General features: G+C 34.4%; 1 protein-coding gene across 4 annotated transcripts; it reads left to right on the forward strand.

Annotated features, from left to right (window-relative positions):
• Positions 1-817: 817 nt before the first annotated feature.
• Positions 818-22,028, forward strand: LOC111990740 (ABC transporter C family member 12). 4 transcript variants are annotated; one of them, XM_065777792.1, is made up of 28 exons: positions 819-901; positions 1,250-1,696; positions 1,968-2,146; positions 3,000-3,039; positions 4,208-4,364; positions 4,873-4,987; positions 5,074-5,154; positions 5,275-5,299; positions 5,862-5,918; positions 6,990-7,055; positions 7,873-7,947; positions 8,088-8,195; positions 8,302-8,436; positions 9,961-10,067; positions 10,148-10,241; positions 11,303-11,470; positions 11,749-11,889; positions 12,967-13,167; positions 13,305-13,403; positions 13,522-13,674; positions 14,536-14,921; positions 16,351-16,531; positions 16,908-17,231; positions 17,821-18,577; positions 19,084-19,205; positions 20,233-20,478; positions 20,689-21,112; positions 21,673-22,028. In XM_065777792.1, the coding sequence occupies exons 2-28, from the start codon at positions 1,364-1,366 to the stop codon at positions 21,777-21,779; spliced, it is 4,881 nt and encodes a 1,626-aa protein (XP_065633864.1). In that variant the 5' UTR covers positions 819-901; positions 1,250-1,363; the 3' UTR covers positions 21,780-22,028. The 4 variants fall into 4 exon arrangements, with proteins under 4 accessions (XP_065633867.1, XP_065633864.1, XP_065633866.1 ...); XM_065777794.1 differs by lacking the exon at positions 819-901 and adding an exon at positions 1,146-1,164; XM_065777793.1 differs by lacking the exon at positions 819-901 and having other exon boundaries at positions 1,171-1,696.
• Positions 22,029-22,398: the final 370 nt, after the last annotated feature.

Raw genomic sequence — 22,398 nt, forward strand, 5'->3', positions numbered from 1 at the left:
TAGAGGGGTGTGTATTTAATTTTCTTATTTATTTATGGTTTTTGGTCAATTTTTTATTAAATTTTTTTCTTTAAATAAAGTGAAATTGTGTACTAAACTACAAATATAATATAAAAGGTGTACAAATATGATTTTATGTATGTAAATCAATAAATTATTGACACATTTTCTTTATCCAAAAGTGTGTATTACAACACATAATTAAATAAATATTTATTATTTGCTTGACATGTAGCCTTGAGATACTCAAGAAGACCTTTTATTTATTTTTCAGTAATGATAGTTATTCACTATTGGACACTCGTCATATCCACTGGCACATAATGCGAAATCGTGTTGTGAAATCGTGTTTTTAAAACGTGACTTTAAAAAAGAGTGTATATCAAGTATGCAATAGCTAGCATGAAATAAGATTTTTTATTTATTTTTTTGACGAGGTTTAACATTTCTTTAATTACAGTGTTCGCTACTGACGAGGTTTAACTCACTTTCAAGTTCAAACTAAGATTATATATAATCGGGTTTTTAAAAAAATAACTATAAATTTCAAACTATGTTATTAGTTAGGCAAGATTTGAAACATATTGGTTTATAGCAATTCGACTTTTTTGGAATCGATTTCGCCCTTTGAAAATCCACTAGGAAATCGAGTTTCTAAAACTTGATTTTGGAAATCGAGTTTCTAACACTCAATTTCCTAGTGGATTTTCAAAGGGCAAAATCGACTCTAGAAAAGTCGAATTGCTATAAACCAAATATGTTTCAAACCTTACCTAACTAATAATATAGTTTGAGGGATTTTGTTATTTTTAATAAAATCCTATATAATCAATTATGCATGCCATAAAGTCGCTTATAGAATCTCTTGCGTAGTGAAGTGACAATAACTCAATCTTTGGAGGTAATGCTCTCATTGTCAGTTATGGCTTTCTTGTTCTTGTTTTTTCTTTTCAGTACTGGTTTATGTAAAAACTGGAACTACATTGCATAAGAGTAATTCTTAGTTACTCCCGGAGATGATTGGATTCATTTCTTGTCCTCTGTCTTCTTGTCAGCAAAAAATGGAAGATGATTGGATTTTCTTTCTTTTTTTCTCTGTTGTCTGTTCCTTGATAGAATTTAAATTAGCATTTGCAGAATAGAGATGGGTTTCTTTTCTTTCATGTATTGATGGGTTCAAACTTAAAATATTTGGTGTTGTATTATTTCTTTCCGGTTTGAATATGAGTATGGTTTTCTATTGTTGCAGGGAATTGAGTTAGCACAAAACTCTATCGAACACCCTATAGTTGTTTCTAGCAAAAGAAAATATGGGTTTGTAATGTGGCCTTGCAATTGAAGATTTGTGAAATAGGGACTGAATATGGCTTTTGAGCCGTTAATTTGGTATTGTCAGCCTGTGGCAAATGGGGTATGGACCAAAGCAGTAGATAGTGCTTTTGGCTCATACACACCTTGTGCAATTGACTCTCTAGTGATCTCCATTTCTCACTTGGTTCTCCTTGGCCTGTGCTCTTATCGGATATGGCTGATAAAGAACAATTCCAAAGCCATTTGGTATCGTTTGAGGTCAAATTATTACAATTACATGTTGGGATTGTTGGCTGGTTATTGCACTGCTGGACCTTTATTAAGGTTGATGATGGGGTTTTCAATCTTTAACCTGGATGGACAGACTGGTTTTGCTCCTTTTGAGGTGAGTTTTCATATTGTCTTAATAATGTTGCATATTATCTTCCTCATAACATGGCATTTTCAAATCTTGGCATGTTATGCAAAATTAAACGTATTTGAAATTTGATATCTTTTAGCTTCAATTCATTGTGAAATGTTTAACCTGTACAATGTTAATTTGATAATTTTTATCTCTAATTCCGGCTGGAGGCAATTGTAATATTATGATAGTAACATGTTAAGTCGACTTGAATTTGCAAAATGATTTTTTTTTTTTTTTTTTTCTCTTGTAGAAAATTTCTTTGATCATTGAGGCCGCTGCTTGGTGCTCCATGCTGATAATGATTGGCCTGGAAACTAAAATTTACATTCGGCAATTTCGGTGGTTTGTACGGTTTGCAGTCATCTATGTTTTGGTAGGGGATGCTGTGCTGCTCAATCTTATTCTTTCAGTGAGCAGTTACTACAGTAGGTTGGTTTTTCTTTCATTCATTAAGTGCAATCCTCACATAGAAAATTCGGAGTGGCCTCTGGTTTATTAAAGAAATGCTAGTTCCCTTTTCTTTCTTTTTTTTTTTTTTTTTTTGGGGGGGGGGGGGGGTGGGGGAGGTTTCTCAAGTGTCTTGAGAAAGTTGCATGTACGTGACCCTCTTGACAATTTGATTTTGAGGAATTATTTGAAATCAGCTGTGAATAATCTGTTATATATGGAAAATCCAAGATTGATTTTAGAGTAAGAGAAGTAATGCTTAATGGATGGTTATTGTGTTAAAGTTGTCCAGAATAAATCAAAAAATGTAAGAGTCAGGATTTGTACTAACAAAGCAGGGATAATCTGGGATTTCTCATTGTAAATCAAAGATCTGGAACAATATTCATGCATATATACCCTTGAAATATTTACTTAAAGGGACAAGAATTAAAAAAAAAAAACATTAGTAACAATTATAGTTGAATATCATGTTTAGCCCCTGACCATCAATTTGGCTACTTCCTCTTGTTAATTTCAGTGGTCAATGTTAATTCGCTAGAAACTTTAAATAACATAAAGTTATTTTTAAGAGCTAATTAAATATAAACACACACACACAAACATTATGATTTTAATTTTGCACCTTTATGGCTTTATCACCTATCATTACTACAAAAATAACAATTTTCAGTTTGCACCCCAACAAGAATGCTAGCGGGTTCCACTTAAGTAATCATTATGACTATTGCATATAGGATACATGTCTTATTGGTGGCACTGTTTTCTGGAGTGGGATAACTTTTATTCATGCTGGATGCCAATGCATACTTACAATTATATTTTAATCATGCAGATCTACACTGTATTTGTACTTAAGTACAGTTTGCTGCCAGGTTTGTTCCTTCTCTTTTACCGCCTCTAATGTTTGTAGGTCTATAACCTCTTCTTATGTTAGTTTTCATATGTGCTGTTTACCCTGTCGTAATTATAAATGGTCTGTGGATGAAGGCTAAGAATTGGCTGTCGAAGCTTTGTACAGATCTTAGGCTCTGTGTCAAGCAGTTAATAGTCACTTATCAATGCTTGGAAGGCTTCAGGGACATGGGCCTGGGACTAAAGAAATATAAAGGAAGCAACTATATATCTTAATCTAAATATGAGCATAAAATGGATGATGATATTATAGATTTATAATGGAAAGTGTAAGCATGAATTCGTAACAAGTGCATCAAAGTTGTATCATTCCTTGCTATGCTCCACTTTTTAAAATGAATTTGTGAGAAAAATATTAGTGTGGCCATTTAGGTAGTCTTTCTGGTTCCTGAAGGAAGGCATTGGACACGTGGATTTTGGCATCTTTTTACATCTATAGGATAGTGCTAATAAGATTTGAAGTTCTAGTCTGGGTCCTTAAGGCAAGCTGGCCTGCATTTCTGAACCTTGTCTTTAAAATTCTGATTAACTGTATCCCGAAAGGCATAAGATATTAGGAAATTGGCCCTTGCATATCTGAACCCACTCTTAAGCCTTCTTTATCAGAAATTATTTGTCTCACAAGCTAAGATCAACAATGTTTATCAGGCTCACATATACACCATCCCCCTCTCCATCAGGGCTGCCCAATAACAAAACAAACAGTGAGCCTTGCATGTGTTAATTAATAGAAGAACTTAATGGGACGGGGGTCACAAAGACTTGAACCAAGGGCCTCAATGACAATCTAGATTTGGTTTAATGTTAGAAACCAGCTATCTCAAAAGTTGAAGCAATAACAAAGTGGGAGCTCACATACACACCAATACTAACAATTCTGACAGGCCTGTAGACCTGGACTAGTTCCAACTTTATACTTAGTAGGCCATCACAACAACTTCTTGAGAACTAATGCAAACTGGGCCAACATTTGGATTAAGAGATCCTATCTTTGTCATTGACAGTTACTTTACATTTTACCATGGTACAAAACAATTACCTTCAGTAGATATTTTGAATCTTGGCTTTTCTTTATAATTCCAAAGCATGTCAATACATTTCTTACTTGTATCTATTGTTCTGATACAGGTGCTGTTTGGAATTCTTGTTGTTGTTTATGTTCCTAATCTGGATCCTTATCCGGGTTACAACATGATGCATGCTGAGCCTCTTGACAACTGCGAATATGAAGCTATTCCTGGAGAAGAGCAAATTTGTCCTGAGAGGCATGTCAATATATTTTCCAGTGAGTACTTCCTAAAACTAAACGGTCCTTAATGCCAGGAGTTATAGGATATCCTACTAGTTCTTCACTTCTCGAGTTATTAGCTTTTTGTTGAGGAGGGAGCAATTAAAGCAATACACATAATAGACTAAAAAGTGGTATGCACTTGGTAGTTGTGTCGGTGCAGGACTTTAATCTCTAGGTGTTCTATTTGATGCATCAGAACAGAGGAAAAAGGAGCGAACCCATTTATGATCCTAGTTGTTGTGTCTTTACACCTATCTAGTCGCTTCTCGTGTTTTCTTGGTAAATGAAAATAATGTTGTGAAACAGGCAATATAAGCATTTTCCAGGTTCTTCTAAATTTATTGGTTCTTATTTTTGGAGAGAGGGGGGGGGGGGTAGGAGGGGATAGAGATGTCTTAGGATGGAAGAAAGGGTTTTCTTCATACTTTCATCACTTTTACCATGATGGAAGATCGGACCTCCAATTACCTTGACTTGCTTACCTTTGGTTAATTTTCTTTAGGAATATATTTTGGATGGATCACTCCACTCATGCAGCAGGGTTACAGAAAACCTATCACTGAAAAAGATATCTGGAAGTTGGACACATGGGATCGGACCGAGACACTTAGTAGAAAGTTAGCATCATGTTGCCATTATTTCATGTGCCTCTTAACAAATTCATAACCATTGTGAAACATGTTTGACAGTGTTGAATTTGCAGGTTCCAGAGATGTTGGATTGAAGAATCTCAAAAGTCAAAACCGTGGCTTTTAAGAGCATTGAATAATAGCCTTGGTGGAAGGTATGACACACACACACACACACATATATATATATATATATATTTTTTTTTTTTCTTTCTAGATTTTGATGACACTCTAAGCTTTCTGATATGTGATTGGATTTTAAATGTTTTATGTAGGTTTTGGCGGGGTGGCTTCTTCAAGGTAATGATCTCATTCCCTTTGTCCCCCTCTCCCCCTTTCCTTTTCCATTTTGTCAAGGATTGTTCAGGATGGCATTGTTGCTCACCAATTCATTCATTATCTGCATACAATATCTCTTGAAATTGTCTACTGCTTTGTTGCAAAAAATCATCTTTTATCTTTCAACATTTGAAGGTCACAACTAATTTGAATAATGCCTTAATCTGTTAAATAATTATGTGTGATATATAATTCATAAACTGAAATAATTGAATGGATATTGGTGTGCATTGACAGATGTAAAATAGATATCACTAAACGAGGACTTCTCTATAGATGCTTATGCATAGGCATCTGTTCTAAAGTTTACTCATGAACGGATATTGGATCTTAAATTTAGTATATCTAATAGAATTTCACTAAATAAAATAATTTCAATAAATTCTCATGCATTGATCTTGATACATGGAGATCTGGCACGAATGCAACAAGAAGTTAATGTGAACAGTATTAAAAGTGAAACATAATTCTGTATTTGACGACATTTTGGGAGCTAATTAATTTTTCATTGAACATTTTGTAGATTGGCAATGATCTTTCTCAATTTGTAGGGCCAGTTCTATTGAACCAACTCTTACAGGTCTGTTACTTTCTTGCAACTTAATTGATAAATGATGTTATTTCAAATTATTTACCACCTAAAAAGGGTGTTTGTCTTCTATGTAAATTTAATTAATTCTCATATAAAAAGGCTGTGTTTGTTGAAATCTGAAGCACTGAACACTGATCCATGTTTACTAGATCAAATTTAAGACCTCATAGGTCTTATGATTGGACAAGCTTACAACCTCAGTTTATGAGCCTTAGTTTCATAATGAATATGGAAATTTTTATGATCTAGTAAATAATATAGAAGTTGGATGCAAGAATGGTCATCGTTTCTGTTAAATTATCATTCCCAAAAGCTTAAACTATTGGGATATGGTAAATTTAATCATTTTAATAGGTGAGGCCCAACATGTAGAATTTTAAATGGGAGGTGAGTGGAGGAGACAAGGATCAAACTTAGGACTTCTTGTTTTGATACCATGTTGAATATTAACTTTAATACCATGTTAAAATATCAATTGTCCCAAAAGCTTAAACTATTGGAATATGGTAAATATAATCATTTAATCACATAGTTCTAACAATTTCTAAAGGGGAATAAAAATTAGGAGCTTCATTTCCCAAGAAATTTAAGTCAAGTGTGTAATTTTGAAATGGTTGTTAGAAAGATGGTCTATAAATAATGCGGATGTCAAGAGCCTTGTAGCTCAATTGGCACCTCCTGGGTTCAAATCCCCCTTCCCCCAACTATTGAATTATGAAAAATAAAATAAAACAATGCAGACCATGCAAAGGAAGGAAATGAAAAGTTTTGGTTTCAGAAACATAAAAAAAATGTCTATTAGCCCATAACACTTGCACCCTGCAAAATCCTTATATCCAAAGAATTATCAAGTTGAAGTATAGACCATTTTTGGTTGCTAAGATCGATTCATTCTTGACATTATTTTCTGTGATGATGAGAAAGATTGGACATGAATAAAACTACCTTAGTTTGAGATTATTCTGCATTCTCAGTTCTGTTACGGTTCAGCTAAAAGATGAACCTTGCTCTGAGGTTTTGGACCATAAAAGTTCATAACTTTCTTGTTACTGCCTGCAGTCCATGCAACGAGGGGATCCAGCTTGGATTGGTTACATCTATGCCTTCTCAATTTTCGCTGGGGTGGTATGAATTCTACTCATGCTATCAATATTGATATTTGAAAAGTTGCTCTTGTGACTAGGTTTTTTGTGGAAAATTATAGCTGATCAGCAACATTAGTCAGAAGGGGAGACATATATTTAAGTGAAAGGCACTCATGACAATGATTTTAAATGCATTACATGAAGGGTAGTGGATGAGGTCTAGCTCAAATGGCACCTCCAGTTGTAAGAGTAAGGTGAAGGGTGAGGTTGTGGGTTCATAACCCACTGGGAGAGTGTGTAACTTGCAGGTTAAAGATATGTTTATGTGAAGAAGTGTACCTTGAATACGTAATGGACATTGTTGGATTACATTTTGGGATTGTTTCTTTAAGTTGCATTTATGATTCATCTTCAACATATTACGAGGATTTCTGGAGGTAGGGGTGTTGCGGGGATTTTCTGTGAAATCTTTCCATGTGGAAAATTTTCTTGTAAATCAATAGCATGGTTGTACTTCATTGACAATGTATAATAATTAAGCATGGTTCTTTTTTTTTTATATGGTAGATTTACTTCAATAATTATAGTGAAGCATGTTGCTTTCTGGTTGGTTAAAAATTTTATTACTCATTGAATGAAGTGTCTATTATTCATTGATTTTTATACTTGCAGTCATCAAATTATGGCTTGGTGAGAAGACAACTGCATTTAATTTTCTTTTTTTTTGTCAAATGGAAGTAGAAAGAACTTTTGCTTACCTCTGAGAAAATATACTAGTAGTTGACTTAGGAGCATTGTTTTGTGATTGGTCTATATTTAGATTAAAAGAAGATTGACTAATTGTTTATTTATTTCAGTCACTTGGCGTGCTATGTGAATCTCAGTATTTTCAGAATGTAATGCGTGTTGGTTTTCGGCTGAGGTCAACTTTGGTAAAGTTTTTTCTGTGTTAGAAATCTTATTGTATATGGTGCTTTTGTTTCTGTACACTTTCAGCCTTAATTGCCTCTTTGGTTGGGTCTAGCCATGCAACTCAAGTTTCAGTTCAAGAAGTGACTATTTCTAATTATAGGTGGCTGCAATCTTTCGCAAGTCTTTAAGACTAACACATGAGGGTCGCAAGAATTTTTCCTCTGGAAAGATAACCAATATGGTGACGACTGATGCTAATGCACTTCAGGTATCCTCTAACTCAGTGAATATGCATGCTGGAAAAAATTTGACCATATTATAATTATTTTGGGGAAGGGGCATGACTGAATTAATATGTTCCTTATATTGTTCAGCAAATATGTCAACAACTTCATGGATTATGGTCAGCTCCATTTCGTATTGTCATAGCTATGGTACTTCTTTACCAGCAACTAGGTGTAGCTTCACTTCTGGGATCATTATTGCTAGTTCTCATGGTCCCCACACAGGTCAGAAGACCTTATTTTCTATCCTATTTTGATAAAATGGGTTGATTGCTTGGATCTTTACTATTTTTCCAATTTTGTGATGATCTTTTTTTTTTGCTTGTTTGTTTTCCTAGTAGTAATTTTGTGCAAATATTCTTTATTTATAATTTCAAATTCCATAATCTGACCCTAGCTCAAATTTACTGAACTATTTGGTGCCACTGATACATCCCTAATCCTAAAGCTATTAATGTGATGTTTTTATCAGAAAACCCAACGAACTCAACACTAGTGACAAAAGAAAGTTAATGTGTTGGTAGAAAAATTGAGAGAACAATGAAAAGAGGTTCATAGATTGGCACTAAATAGACACTCAAAAAGGAACCAGTCCTCAGCCTCCGAGAAAAGAAAATGAACCAGACTTAATCTTCAACAAAAGCCCTTTGAGATCCTTAGGCAGACTGAAGAACAGCTCTGAAATTTTAAGTCCAGTTTTTAGCTACTCAGAAATAACACAGAATTAGAACAGTTTTATATGATTTTTACCAACAACAACAAATAAGATGTCTTAGGACATTGACTGTCTCTTGGACTCTTTTATTTCTTTGACAGTAGACATTAATTTTATCTAATTATTCTCTGACTAACTCTTGATCTGTCAAGGACTGGTTTCATAATGGCACCTACACCTTTAGTGCTTGCTGCATTAATCATATAATACAATTTAATTTTCTATCTGTAATGTCACATCTAGTTTTCTAGCGTACTGCAAAAACATTCTGGGTTTGAAAACAACGATGATTTAGTACTTTTAAACCTTATATTTGTAGATTATATTTCTCGCTTAGATTTGTGATACTAATTGATTTTTCTATTTATATGTTCTTTATAAAAATTTAGAAATTCTTATAACTTCACAATGAATTACTCTAAATTTGTACTAAGCTTGATACACATTATTGGCCCACTGCCTAACATGGTAATTTCTTCTGCCATGCAACATGTGCGGCCTGTATTTGGATTGATAGTTACTCAGGGGCCCTACTTTGAGAGGGGTTTTAGTTTATGCTAAGTTTGATTGGTTACAAACTGTTTTCATATTAACTGCTTATAAAGTCTTACATTATTGTTTTAAAATTTTAAATTATTGATTCTTCCAAAAGTTTAAGCTATTGGGATATGGTAAATCTAATCATTTAACCACACAATTCTAACACCTCCCTCTTACGTGTGGGCTGAAACTATCTTTTTAATAGGTGAGACCCAACATGTGGGATTTTAAAAGGAAGGTAGAGTGGAGGAGATTGAGATTAAAATTAGAACCTCTTACTCTGATACCATGTTAAATTACCGATTCTGCCTAAAAACTTAAGCTTTTGAAAAAATTAGTAATTTAACAATTTTGCAAAAATTATTATGATTTATATAGACAATGGAACTTGAGTTTGTTAATTTCTACCTGAACTGTAATTAGTATGAGTTTTCCTTATTCCATACAATGTCTCTGATGAAAGCTCATGTTTCGTGATTAACTTGTGAGAACAGACTGTTGTGCTTAGCAAAATGCGGAAACTGACCAAGGAAGCACTGCAGTGGACTGACAAGAGAGTTGGCCTCATGAATGAAATTTTGGCTGCCATGGACACTGTGAAGTATGTTTAATTTAAGAAAATTTTATGTTGTTCCGTTCATGACACTGTTTGTTTTGATAATATGCTGAAATGTGTTTCAGATGTTATGCTTGGGAGACAAGCTTCCTATCTAAAGTTCAAAGCATAAGGAATGATGAGCTGTCATGGTTCCGCAAAGCACAATTACTATCAGCTGTATGGCTCAAAACATAATCTTGGAAAATTTCTTCTTGTTCCTATCTAGTTCAAGCATGTCGAAAGCATGATGATGTTACTATTTGCTTTTTTAAATTCCTCATCATCACTGTTGACATGTAGTGTATTTAGCACTACTGCTTGAGTTACACAGAAACCAAATTTGGCTGACTGCATACTGCAAGTATGATTGCTGTAGAGAAAATTGATTATTTTGTCTGGCTACTGACTATGCTTTCCACAGTAGCATGATGATCAGCAAAAATATTGCACCCCTCAGCCAATGTCAGAGTGAGATTAGAGTGCAGTGAAATTGGTTGTTATGGTTAAATGCTTACAAATTGTTGTTTTTCAAGGCTTTTGTACTTAGGGCTACCTGATAGATTGCATATGCAGATATATAAAGTACTGGGAAGATATATTATTTTGGAGCACCGGAACTTTATTGTTGTTGAGAAAAAATTATGATGCATATGTTAACATGATTTGTTTCTCTCAAATGTAACATTTACATAGTGATCCTGATTGGTACAATAAATGCTACCCATAGTTGACTTATAATGACTAAATTCATGATCTATGATCAATTTAAAACCAACGATGAGGCAATTTGAGACCAACAACAGCATATGCATCAATTCCTTTATATGTTGAATTGTAAATATTAAATTATCGATTGTCTCAAAAGCTTAAACTATTAAGAAATTGTGTATTTAATCATAGTTCTAACAGTCCTCTTCACGTGCGGGGTCTAAACTCCCCCTTAAAAACTGGGGCCCAACACTTGGGATTTTTAACATTTTAAATGGGAGGTACAGTAAAAACAAGGATCGAACTTAGAATCTTTTGCTTTGATACCGTGTTAAATTACTAATTTTCCCAATAGCTTAAGTTATTAGGAAATTGTGAATTTAATCATTTAAACATAGTTCTAACAGTAAATTGCACTGGATACAACATGACATCTCATATTCTGTATAAATGAGCTTGCATTTTGTGTTCTGTATGTCTTCATTCTTAGCTTTTATGTTCTTCTGACCAGCTAAATGCCCTTTTTGCAGTTTAATAGCTTTATACTGAACAGCATCCCAGTTGTCGTAACAGTGACCTCTTTTGGTTTGTTCACTTTGCTTGGTGGGAATTTGACCCCAGCACGGGCATTTACATCACTTTCTTTGTTTTCAGTGCTGCGATTTCCTCTGAACATGCTTCCCAACTTATTAAGTCAGGTCTGTCTATTGCATCTATACCTTTTGTAAGTAACATGCATCCTATGAGACAACTAATATAGCATATTGTGTAAAATTCTATGTTTCAATTATATAGTCTGCCTTTTGGGATTAAATCCCATTGATATAGTTCTGCAAATTCATTGGTTATGCTAGCCTTTACTGTTTCATTGTGCATTTTGACCTTTGCCTTGATACAAAGTTATAAGCAAAAATTGTATTTTTACAATAGACCAGCAGTTATTCTTTGAATTACTCATGCTATTCTAGTTTGACAGGTTGTAAATGCTAAAGTGTCATTACAACGCTTGGAGGAATTATTATTAGCTGAGGAGAGAGTTCTGCAACCAAATCCACCTCTTGAACCTGGGCTTCCAGCTATTTCTATCAAGGATGGGTACTTTTCATGGGATTCAAAGGTCAACTTTTAGTAGTATTTATTTTTTAAGTGAAACGCCTTGTACTTCTAGTAATCATGTCAGATTTTCTTTTTATGGTTTATATAAAAATATGTTCATTCCTTTGGACCACATTTCTACTAGGGTTTCAGTACTCGATATGGAAAATCATGTCAAACGAGAGGTAAACATGATGCATGGCTAGAAAAGGAAGTGAATCATAAGATAATAGTAGGGTGGATGAAATTGAGAAGTGCATCAAGAGTATTATGTGATTATAGAATACCTATAGTTAAGGGGAAATTTTTTTAAGAATGCTATGAAATTTGCTATGCTCTATGGTATTAAATGTTGGGCTGTTAAGAAGCAACATGTTCATAAAATTAATGTAGCTGAAATGATAATGTTAAGCTGGATAAGTAAAACACAAGGAAAGATAGGCTTTGAAATGAGGAAATTCAATTAAAGATAGGAATGGCACATATTGATGAAAAGATGAGGAAGAGTCACTTGAAATGGTGTGTGGTCTTGTGTAGATGAGAGCATTAATGCACCAGTGAAAAGTAGTGAGTTCATTTAAGGTGAGGGAACGAACGAAGGTAGAAGAAGACCTAAAATAAAATTAGTACAAATAATAATAAATGACATGTCAATTAGAGAGGTAATAGAAAGTATAAGTTTGGATAGAATAGGATGGTAGAAAAGAATACATTTGGCTGACCATAGATAAGGGGGAGCTAGTAGAAATTGTTCGTGGCCCATAGAGAGGTAATGACTCACATGTGAGGGGGAGATGGTTGGCCATACACGTGTGAGTGAAGTCTCATATTAAATAATAATGAGGAGCGAGTGGTTAATATAACATAATTTGGCCCAAGCTCATAGGCTTTTGCTTTGTGTGTTAAGTGTTGTCCGTATAGATTATACTGACTACTCAATTTGAGTCTCCGTAAGGTGTGATCTCCACACCAAGACCAAATTACCCCTTGCCAATTGCCATTACTTCTTCTCATTTTTGTGATAATGTTAGACTTTGTTGACTCTCAAATGTGCTTCTTTCCTATTTGTATTAACATTCTTAACATTCCTATCCTATAGGCAGATAATGCCACATTATCAAATATCAATTTGGACATACCAGTTGGCAGTTTAGTTGCAGTTGTTGGTGCCACCGGAGAAGGAAAGACATCACTAATATCGGCAATGCTAGGGGAGCTGCCACCTTTGGGAGATTCAAGTGTTATTATCAGAGGAACTGTCGCCTATGTACCTCAAGTTTCATGGATTTTCAATGCCACAGTGAGTTGCAGCTTGCTTATATTCTTATTGATAGTACATGTCCTATCTACTTACTGCTTTGAAATTCTCCTTGTGTTTTACTCGCAGTTATCTCTTACTACCATGCACCCTCTTGACTTTCAAATTCATTCTTTCAGGTACGTGAAAATATATTATTTGGCTCAAAATTTGAACCCACACGATACTGGAAAGCTATTGATGTAACTGCAATGCAGCATGATCTCGACTTACTTCCAGTTAAGTGAATTTAAAAAGTCATATCTTTACATTTACTTCTTATTAATAAACCCAAAAAGTGTAAAAAAAGAAAGTCCTATTAATGAAATTATATCTTTCTGTTATATTTTCTCTTAGGGCCATGATCTCACAGAGATTGGTGAAAGGGGGGTGAATATTAGTGGTGGGCAAAAGCAGAGAGTTTCCATGGCTAGGGCTGTATATTCCGATTCCGACGTATATATATTTGATGACCCTTTAAGTGCTCTTGATGCTCATGTTGCTCGACAGGTAGTATATTTTGTTAAGTGGTATAAGATCACCTTAAATTTACTTGTATTCCTACTTAGTATATTGCCATAATTATAATTCCTTGCGATAAAGATACACCATTAATTTTGAAAGTAATAAAGTTCTGAAATACTTGAAGTCAATCCAATTTCCCTGTTTCTTAAGTGCAAAAAAAAAAATCTGATGCAACACCAAATTCTCCAAGGGATTTGCGAGAAACAATATACTCCATTTGTTTCGATAGAAAACCTTGTGTAAAATAGTTTTTCATGATTTTCAGTGTTCATAGCATCAGAAAAAAAATGAATCAGTGAAAAACTATTTTTGGTCAACAAAAAAATTATGACTTATTTTTAGAGATTGTTTTCTACTAATTTTTTTTTAAAGCTACTCTATCTCACAGCAAAATAAATAAGAAAAGTTAGGAAATTGTTTTTCAACTCATTTAAGGTTGCTACCAAACATAAGAAAATGAGATTGTTTTATAGAAAATATTTTTTGAAAAATAACTCATTTTCTAGAAAACATTATCGATGAAACAAACAGAGAAAAGAAAAAAAAAAAGAAAAAGAAGAAAACCTAGGAATCAACATTTAAGAGTTATTTAGAGTAAAAAGAAAGATGAGAAGAAGGATAAAGCCTAGGAGTCAACACCCAAATCAGTATACATTTGAAAGGCTAAGCAGAGAACTGAAGAGCTTCTCAATCTGCTTCTCTACTTTTTTGTTTCTTATGCAGTCTTATTTTTTTTTTTTCTTATTCTTTTAAATTTTGAAAATTAATATCTTTTCCACCAAAATCTTTAAAAGTGATATGCTCTTGAAGCCATATTGTATTATTTCAAGCCATAGTTGTTTCCAGGTTTTTAATAGCTGCTTAAAGGAAGAGTTGCGAGGGAAAACCCGGGTTCTTGTCACAAACCAGCTACATTTTCTGCCTCAAGTGGATAGGATTATCCTGGTCTCTGAAGGCATGATCAAAGAGGATGGAACCTTTGAGGAGCTATCAAAAAATGGTGTTTTATTCCAGAAACTAATGGAAAATGCTGGTAAAATGGAAGAACAAGAGGATGAAAAGGAAGACAACAAAACCTATGATCAGAAAAGCACTAAACCAACTGTCAATGGGCTAGAAAAGGATTTTCCAAAAGATGCAAGCATTAAAAAGAAAGGGAAAGGAGGGAAATCTGTGCTTATCAAGCAAGAAGAACGAGAAACAGGTGTTGTTAGCTGGAACGTTTTGATGAGGTAGTATAGTTTTAATACTTTGATAATTTCCAAAATTATGGAAGATCATCAATTTTTTTGTCGGGTCTTTCTGCTACAACAACAAACAAAACTTAGCACAAAACTAATATATAAATCCCTTTTTCTGCACCTTACATTTTCTAAATTATGAACTCTAGAGCACCCTAATATAATCCAGATATGGCAGTGAAGCCATTTCTAGTCTAATTTGGACCTTGGATGTGACTCAATGTTTTAAATATTACATTTCGTTCAATGTAGAACTTACACTTATGGAAAAAGCTATGTCAGTATTGAACACAAGGTGGATACTACATGACTGTAAACAAAAACATTTCATGTTTCTTGGAGTAAACCCAAATCTGTAATGCTGATCCTGAATTTTCTTAGAAATAATAATCCAAGTAATTGATAAAACAATTCTATGCTCTGGTTAATTTTTGTTATAATGTTACATACAACCTTTGGTATTTACCCGTATATATCAGTCCTAGAACATTATTCAGAAACCATGTCTCTTTAATCCAATTGGAAATATTTTTCAGAATAGTAATATCAGTGTAGACACAAAAAAAGCTCCACCATGTTCAATACATGCTAGACATACACCAGAAAATTTTAAAATTATTACATAGTTTAGTGACGGATACCTGGATTACAAGTGGGGCATATGGGTCCAGTAATGAAGGCGGCAAAGAATTATGTGTGCACATACGTGCGTATGTATATATTTATGTATACATATTGATACATAGATGTATGTACATATGTATACATAAAAGAGTCATAAAAAAGAAAAGAAACAAAATGAATAGGATGGCGAGAAGTAGGAGAGGAGAAATTTTTATCTGCCTTTTGCAGAATAAAAATACGTGTTACTTCTATTATGCAATGTGTAGCAGATGTATGGTCGATACGTGTTACTTTTTTTAAGTCCGTCGCAGAAAATGGTATCTCACATTGAACTCATTTCCTAGGACGTATGGTCGATTCTTGTATGAAAACAAATATATTTAAACAAGTTAATGAGGTAGCCAACTTAAAAAAAAAATTAGTGCCTTTTCTTTTTCTGGATCAGCAGTAGCTAGAAAGCATGAACTAGAAATTTTCAGTTATGCAGCTCCAAATAGAGAAGAATGTCGGAAAACAATTCATGTGGCCAAACCCAAGTTGCTATGGTATAAGTTATTGAGTTGGGTTGTGATAGGATGCATAATATGAACCATTCTGCCATTATTAGACCAATCTCTTTTCTGGGTTACCTAAAAGGGCCATGGATGTACTTTTCCTGATTACAGCCACTAACCAATCATCACGAGTCTCTTTTCCCAGAGTGACTGTTTATATAAACTAATCTGTCACTTTATGACTTTTTTTCCTCTTTTGGCTGTCATTTTATGTGATATGTTTGCCTTGGTCCTATCTTCAGGTACAAAACTGCACTAGGAGGCATTTGCGTTGTTATGATACTCTTTCTGTGCTATCTATTAACGGAAGTTCTTCGAATTTTAAGTAGCACATGGTTAAGTTTTTGGACAGATCAAAGTACTTCTGAGAGTTACAGGCCTGGCTACTACATTCTTATTTATGCCCTTCTTTCATTTGGCCAGGTGTGTCTGCAGTTTCTAAATAATTGGAAAATGTTTTTTTTTTTTTTTTTTTTGGGCAAGTAAATTATCCTTTTGCCCATCTTGATCCTACTGTCAGTTTTTCAACTACTCCAAGTATCTGAAGTTCTTTCAATGAAAATATACTAGTCTTGATAGGTAAAAGAAATACCAGTATGAAATATGACTAAACCCAATACAGTGGCAGAAAACATATTAGCTGTTTAGGAGGAAGAAAGAACTACATTATCTTTTCCCTTTTCTCTTTGTTCTATATTTTAGAATATCTTAAAAAGTATAATATGAACCAGAAGAAAAATATTAATACATCTGTGATTGGTATATATTATAAAGGCTTATTCATCCTTTACTGATTCAGGTTGCTGTGACACTTGCAAACTCCTATTGGCTGATCATTTCAAGTCTTCGTGGTGCCAAAAGATTGCATGATGCCATGCTACATTCGATTCTAAGAGCTCCAATGATATTCTTCAACACTAATCCAACTGGAAGGATAATCAATAGGTTTGCAAAGGATCTAGGTGATATAGATCGCAATGTAGCCAATTTTATAAATATGTTTCTGGGCCAAGTGTGGCAGCTTATTTCAACTTTTGTTCTGATTGGCACTGTAAGCACAATATCGCTATGGTCCATAATGCCGCTTCTGATCTTGTTTTATGCAGCCTATCTATATTATCAGGTAGGTTCAGTATACCATTTTGATTTTGTCTTTTGCTCTTTCACATGTTTGACATTGTTTGGACGTGAGATTCTGATTTTCTGAGAATTAATGCTGAGAGATTCTATCACTAGGCATCAGCCACTTAGGGTATTGTCATGGAAATATTCATTTTCTCATTTTAGTGCATGTTAAGGGTTTCCTAAATTAAATTATCCATACAACGAGGACTATGTAAACCCAATCTACCCTGTTGGAAGCATGTACCAGAAGAAGGAAAGAAACCATCTATTTACATTACCACCTAGGTTGAGTAAATTTGTTTCCCTTTATCCTGTGAAATTGTTTCTGACAAATAAATTGGAGGAAAAAAATGTGATAGCACCTAGCCTTGGAAGAAGAGCTTTATTGGCATGAAAGTGCAAGCCTGGGTACAAAACTTGTCTTCATACTAGTACATTAATATTTAACTGTTAGCAAGCAATATATATATATATATATATTCTATGTTTCTAATAATTTCACCTCACCACAACTCACCTCACCTCACCTCACCTCACCATATTCCTATTCCACTTCATTTATTTTTATCGTATATGTTTTATTACAGAGCACATCCCGTGAAGTGAAACGCTTGGATTCCATTACCAGATCTCCTGTTTATGCACAATTTGGAGAAGCATTAAATGGTTTGTCGTCCATTCGTGCATATAAGGCATATGATCGGATGGCCAACATTAATGGGAAGTCTATGGACAATAATATCAGATTCACTCTCGTGAATATTAGTTCAAATCGTTGGCTCACCATAAGGTTGGAAACATTAGGAGGCGTCATGATTTGGTTGACAGCAACTTTTGCTGTCTTGCAGAATGCAAGAGAGGAAAACCGGGTAGCTTTTGCATCTAAAATGGGTCTACTTCTCAGTTATTCTTTAAATATAACAAGTCTATTAAGTGGCGTTCTGAGGCAAGCAAGTAGGGCTGAAAATTGTTTAAATTCTGTTGAGCGTGTTGGCACATATGTAGATTTGCCTTCTGAGGCTCCAGCTATCATTGAAAGCAACCGTCCCCCACCTGGCTGGCCTTTATCTGGAACAATTGTGTTTGAGGATGTTGTCATGCGTTACAGGCCTGAACTTCCTCCTGTCTTGCATGGATTGTCCTTTACAGTTCCTCCAAGTGAGAAGCTAGGGATAGTTGGAAGAACTGGTGCAGGGAAGTCTAGCATGCTTAATGCATTATTTCGGATAGTAGAAATGGAAAGAGGACGAATATTGATTGATGATTGTGATATTGGTAAGTTAGGACTAACAGATTTGCGGAAAGTTCTTAGTATCATACCACAATCTCCAGTTCTTTTCTCAGGTATGCATACTTAGGCAGCCTTATATTGCTTTTTAAATGGTTTGAAATGATTATATTTCCTATTTCTGTAATTATTATTTTTATTATTTATGACCATACAAATGTATGTGGTATATGTTTCAGAAACATTTATGTGCTAACTGAATGGTTATCATATGGTGCATATTTGATTGCTTTCCTCTTAATGACATATGAAGTGAGTGAGTGTGTCTTTCCCATGTGTTGGTGCATTTGCATTTGTATGTCTAGATGCATATAGTTCTATGCATATGCTTCTTTCTCTTGTTCTTGGGTTGTTATGTTTTGATTTTTTGTACTTAGTAGTGCTCCAACTGTATTCAGCATATGCATGTTGCAAACAGCCAAACTGTTTACACAAGTTGGCTGAATTAGGAAACAAACTTTTGTTTATATGAAATTTAATGCGTCTGATTTTAAAAAATATGTGGTCAAAAAACTTCCAAATTTGAAATACATCATTATAATGGTTATCTTATTTTTTCTAGGAACTGTCCGTTTCAATATTGATCCTTTCAGTGAGCACAATGATGCTGACCTTTGGGAGGCCTTAGAAAGGGCAAATCTAAAGGATGTCATCAGGAAGAATTGTTTCGGTCTGGATGCTGAGGTATCCAACTATCCTTACTTAATTTTAATGATCAAGGTTTCTAGGGTTTAGAACCTAAAAATGGATTTGTTCTGTACTAGGATACATCCTAAATGTGGGTCATTGATTGCACTCCAAGTTATTGTGCTTGTAAACTTCTTGTAAATCCCTCGATATGTTACCTGTCAGTACCAACGGTTTGTAATATAGAACAAACAATGGTAGGGCTAAATTGTATGACATTAGAATTTTTGGTTGCTGGAATTTTCCCTGGCAGCAGTTATTTGTGGGAAATTAGGATTGTGTAGGCAAGGGTTTGTAGTAGAAAAGGCTGGAAAAATAGGTTGGAATGAGGTTTATTTATGGAGTCATAAGGTAGTTCAAAAAAAGACAAGGAAAGGATGAAAGCAGATCTGGTTCATGGCTGTTAACAGTAGTTCATAAATTGTAACAGATCTGGCTGTGGATTTGGAGGCTAATAATAGGTGCATTGTGCTACGTTTCTATTCTAGGGATTCTAGGGTACTTAGGGTGAGAAATCAAGGTCAGACTGTGGTCTTTGTAGGCTGGATGAATTGCAGAATTTTGAAGAAGATAGATTGGTGTCTTTTACACATGCTTTAAGTTTGGGGATAAAAACTATAGGCAAATGACCAGTGGAAATCCTGAGTTTAATAAGCTACCTCATTACAGTAAAGATTCCAATCATTCACTGACTTTGTCTTTTTTTACCTTTCTATATGATAAGAAAAGAATAATAAATTCATATCAGAAACCATTTTTACACATGCATCATATAAAAATATTTGAAAGAAATAAAATCGATAAAGAAAAGTGGTTCTTGAATTGTCTAGTTAAATTTTTGTTTAGTCGTCCTTGACTCCAATTTCATTTTGAAAAGATATAAAGAAAATGCATACGGTGAGAAATTTAGTTGGAGGAAAGAGGTCTTTTTTAAGTTACCATTTTGCTTCAACTATAGTACGTTGAAATAAAAGAAGTATTACCAATGCTAACCAGAAAGTACTTTCACTTGAGTTGTGTCAAGGTCTCAGAGGGAGGAGAAAATTTCAGTGTTGGACAGAGGCAGCTGTTAAGTCTTGCTAGAGCATTGTTGCGAAGATCAAAAATTCTTGTTCTTGATGAAGCAACTGCAGCTGTTGATGTTAGGACTGATGCACTTATCCAGAAAACTATTCGTGAAGAATTTAAATCCTGCACAATGCTCATTATTGCTCACAGGCTAAATACAATCATTGACTCTGATCGAATTCTTGTACTTGATGCTGGTCAGGTATGCCCTCATTAAGGCTATTCTTGCAAAGTGTTCCTACTTGATAGGAATATTTGGGTTTGTAGAATATTAACCCTGCAACTTGTAGGATCCATAAAACAAGATTGAGCAGCCAAACACAACAATCAGCTGGCAAATTTCATGCTGATGTAAATATTGATCTTTCATTTGTTTTTGGTCTCAGTTAAGACTTTGTACCATTGATTTCAGGTTTTAGAATATGATACTCCAGAGGAACTTCTATCAAATGAAGGAAGTGCATTCTCTAGGATGATACAAAGTACAGGGCCTACAAATGCTCAGTATTTACGTAGCTTAGTATTCGGAGGTAAAGAAAACCAGTCCAGTCAAGAAGAAACCAAGCAGCTAGATGGCCAAAGTAGAAGGCTGCCTTTGTCTCGCTGGGCTGCTGCTGCCCAGTTTGCCCTAGCTGTTAGCCTCACTTCTTCCCAAGATGACCTTCAGAGGTTACACATTGAAGACAACAACAATATACTCAAGAAAACAAAGGATGCAGTTATAACACTGCAGGGAGTTTTGGAGGGGAAGCATGACCAAGTTATAGATGAGACACTAAATCAATACCAGGTTTCCACAGATAGATGGTGGTCTTCTCTCTACAAAATCATTGAAGGTCAGTTTTAATATCTCAGCATACACAAGTTCCATCTGCGGGCTTTAATGTGAATATATGCTTACTCCCATGGAAGCTTTTCATGTTTCAGAATTTGTATATGGTGCTTCTAGTAATGGCTCATTTGTTTTTTTTTTCTTCATTACTTAACCAGAAATTATTATATTCTCAGCATTTATGTCTTGTTATATTTGCTTATCTGCAAGTTCAATCAATGCTTAACCATATGAACTCAAACTCAATTGTTAATGTAACTGTTTTGGTAAGATATATTAATTAAGTCTGTGTGCCTTTGTATTCACAATAGTTGAAACATATTTTAGCTCTTAAGTTTAGATAATCTTTTTTTTTTTCCTCTCCATTATTTTGGGAACCCTCTATGATCTTGATGAATTGAATTTTCCCAAAAATGGAGAATATATTATTAAAACTTAGTTTCCTTTTGTTTTTTTACTCTAGAAGACATTTTTATTGGAATTCTTAATTGATTGAAAACTTTGATAGTTGAAGAATAAATATGTTCCCATATGCTTTTCTCTAATATTAGCTTTTTGTTGCAGGTCTTGCTGTGATGAGCAGGTTAGCTCACGACCAGCATCAACAATTAGAATATGATTTTGAGGGCAGATCTTTAGATTGGGACCATGTTGAGATGTTGGAACAATGACAACAACTTGATACTTAACAATGTCTTGTTGATTGAGAGGAGGAATCAATAATATGGAGTATAGACAGCTATATCTTATAATCATTTATGTAGAATAATATGGGGCCGATCCCAATTAATGTGTTGACGATCCATATCCAACCCCAGCTTTTGGGATTAAGGTCTTGTTATTATTGTAAACTTTTGGTTATACGGATGTTGTTAGCTGTTGCAATGTTTCATTATCAATCCAATAATATTTGAATATAACTTCTAAGTTTTTCATGCAAAGGTAATAAATGATTGACTAAAGTACACTTTTCGTGAGTTTCTATTTGTTTCATTTTCCTAGAAGAGGCTCCTTTAGTGAAATATTTATAAAAAATCAGAAATCATTCCAAAATTCCAGTCCTCCATGTCAATTTTGTTTTTGTTTTGAGTTACTACAAAAAAATTTACAAATTGATGTGATATCGGCCTTTGCATCACTCGTTCAATCTGTCCAATCCACTCCACACTGCATCGACCCACAAAGATATGATATTGATTACCAAACGGGTTGGGTGAGTTTAACTGTTAGAGTGATGGGTTAGGCGGGTGGCGGGCGGGTTGAGCCTTTTAGAAACCACTAAGACCCGAA

This window comes from Quercus suber, unplaced genomic scaffold (assembly GCF_002906115.3).
Source record: "Quercus suber isolate HL8 unplaced genomic scaffold, Cork oak 2.0 scaffold_164, whole genome shotgun sequence".
Taxonomy (NCBI): Eukaryota; Viridiplantae; Streptophyta; class Magnoliopsida; order Fagales; family Fagaceae; genus Quercus; species Quercus suber.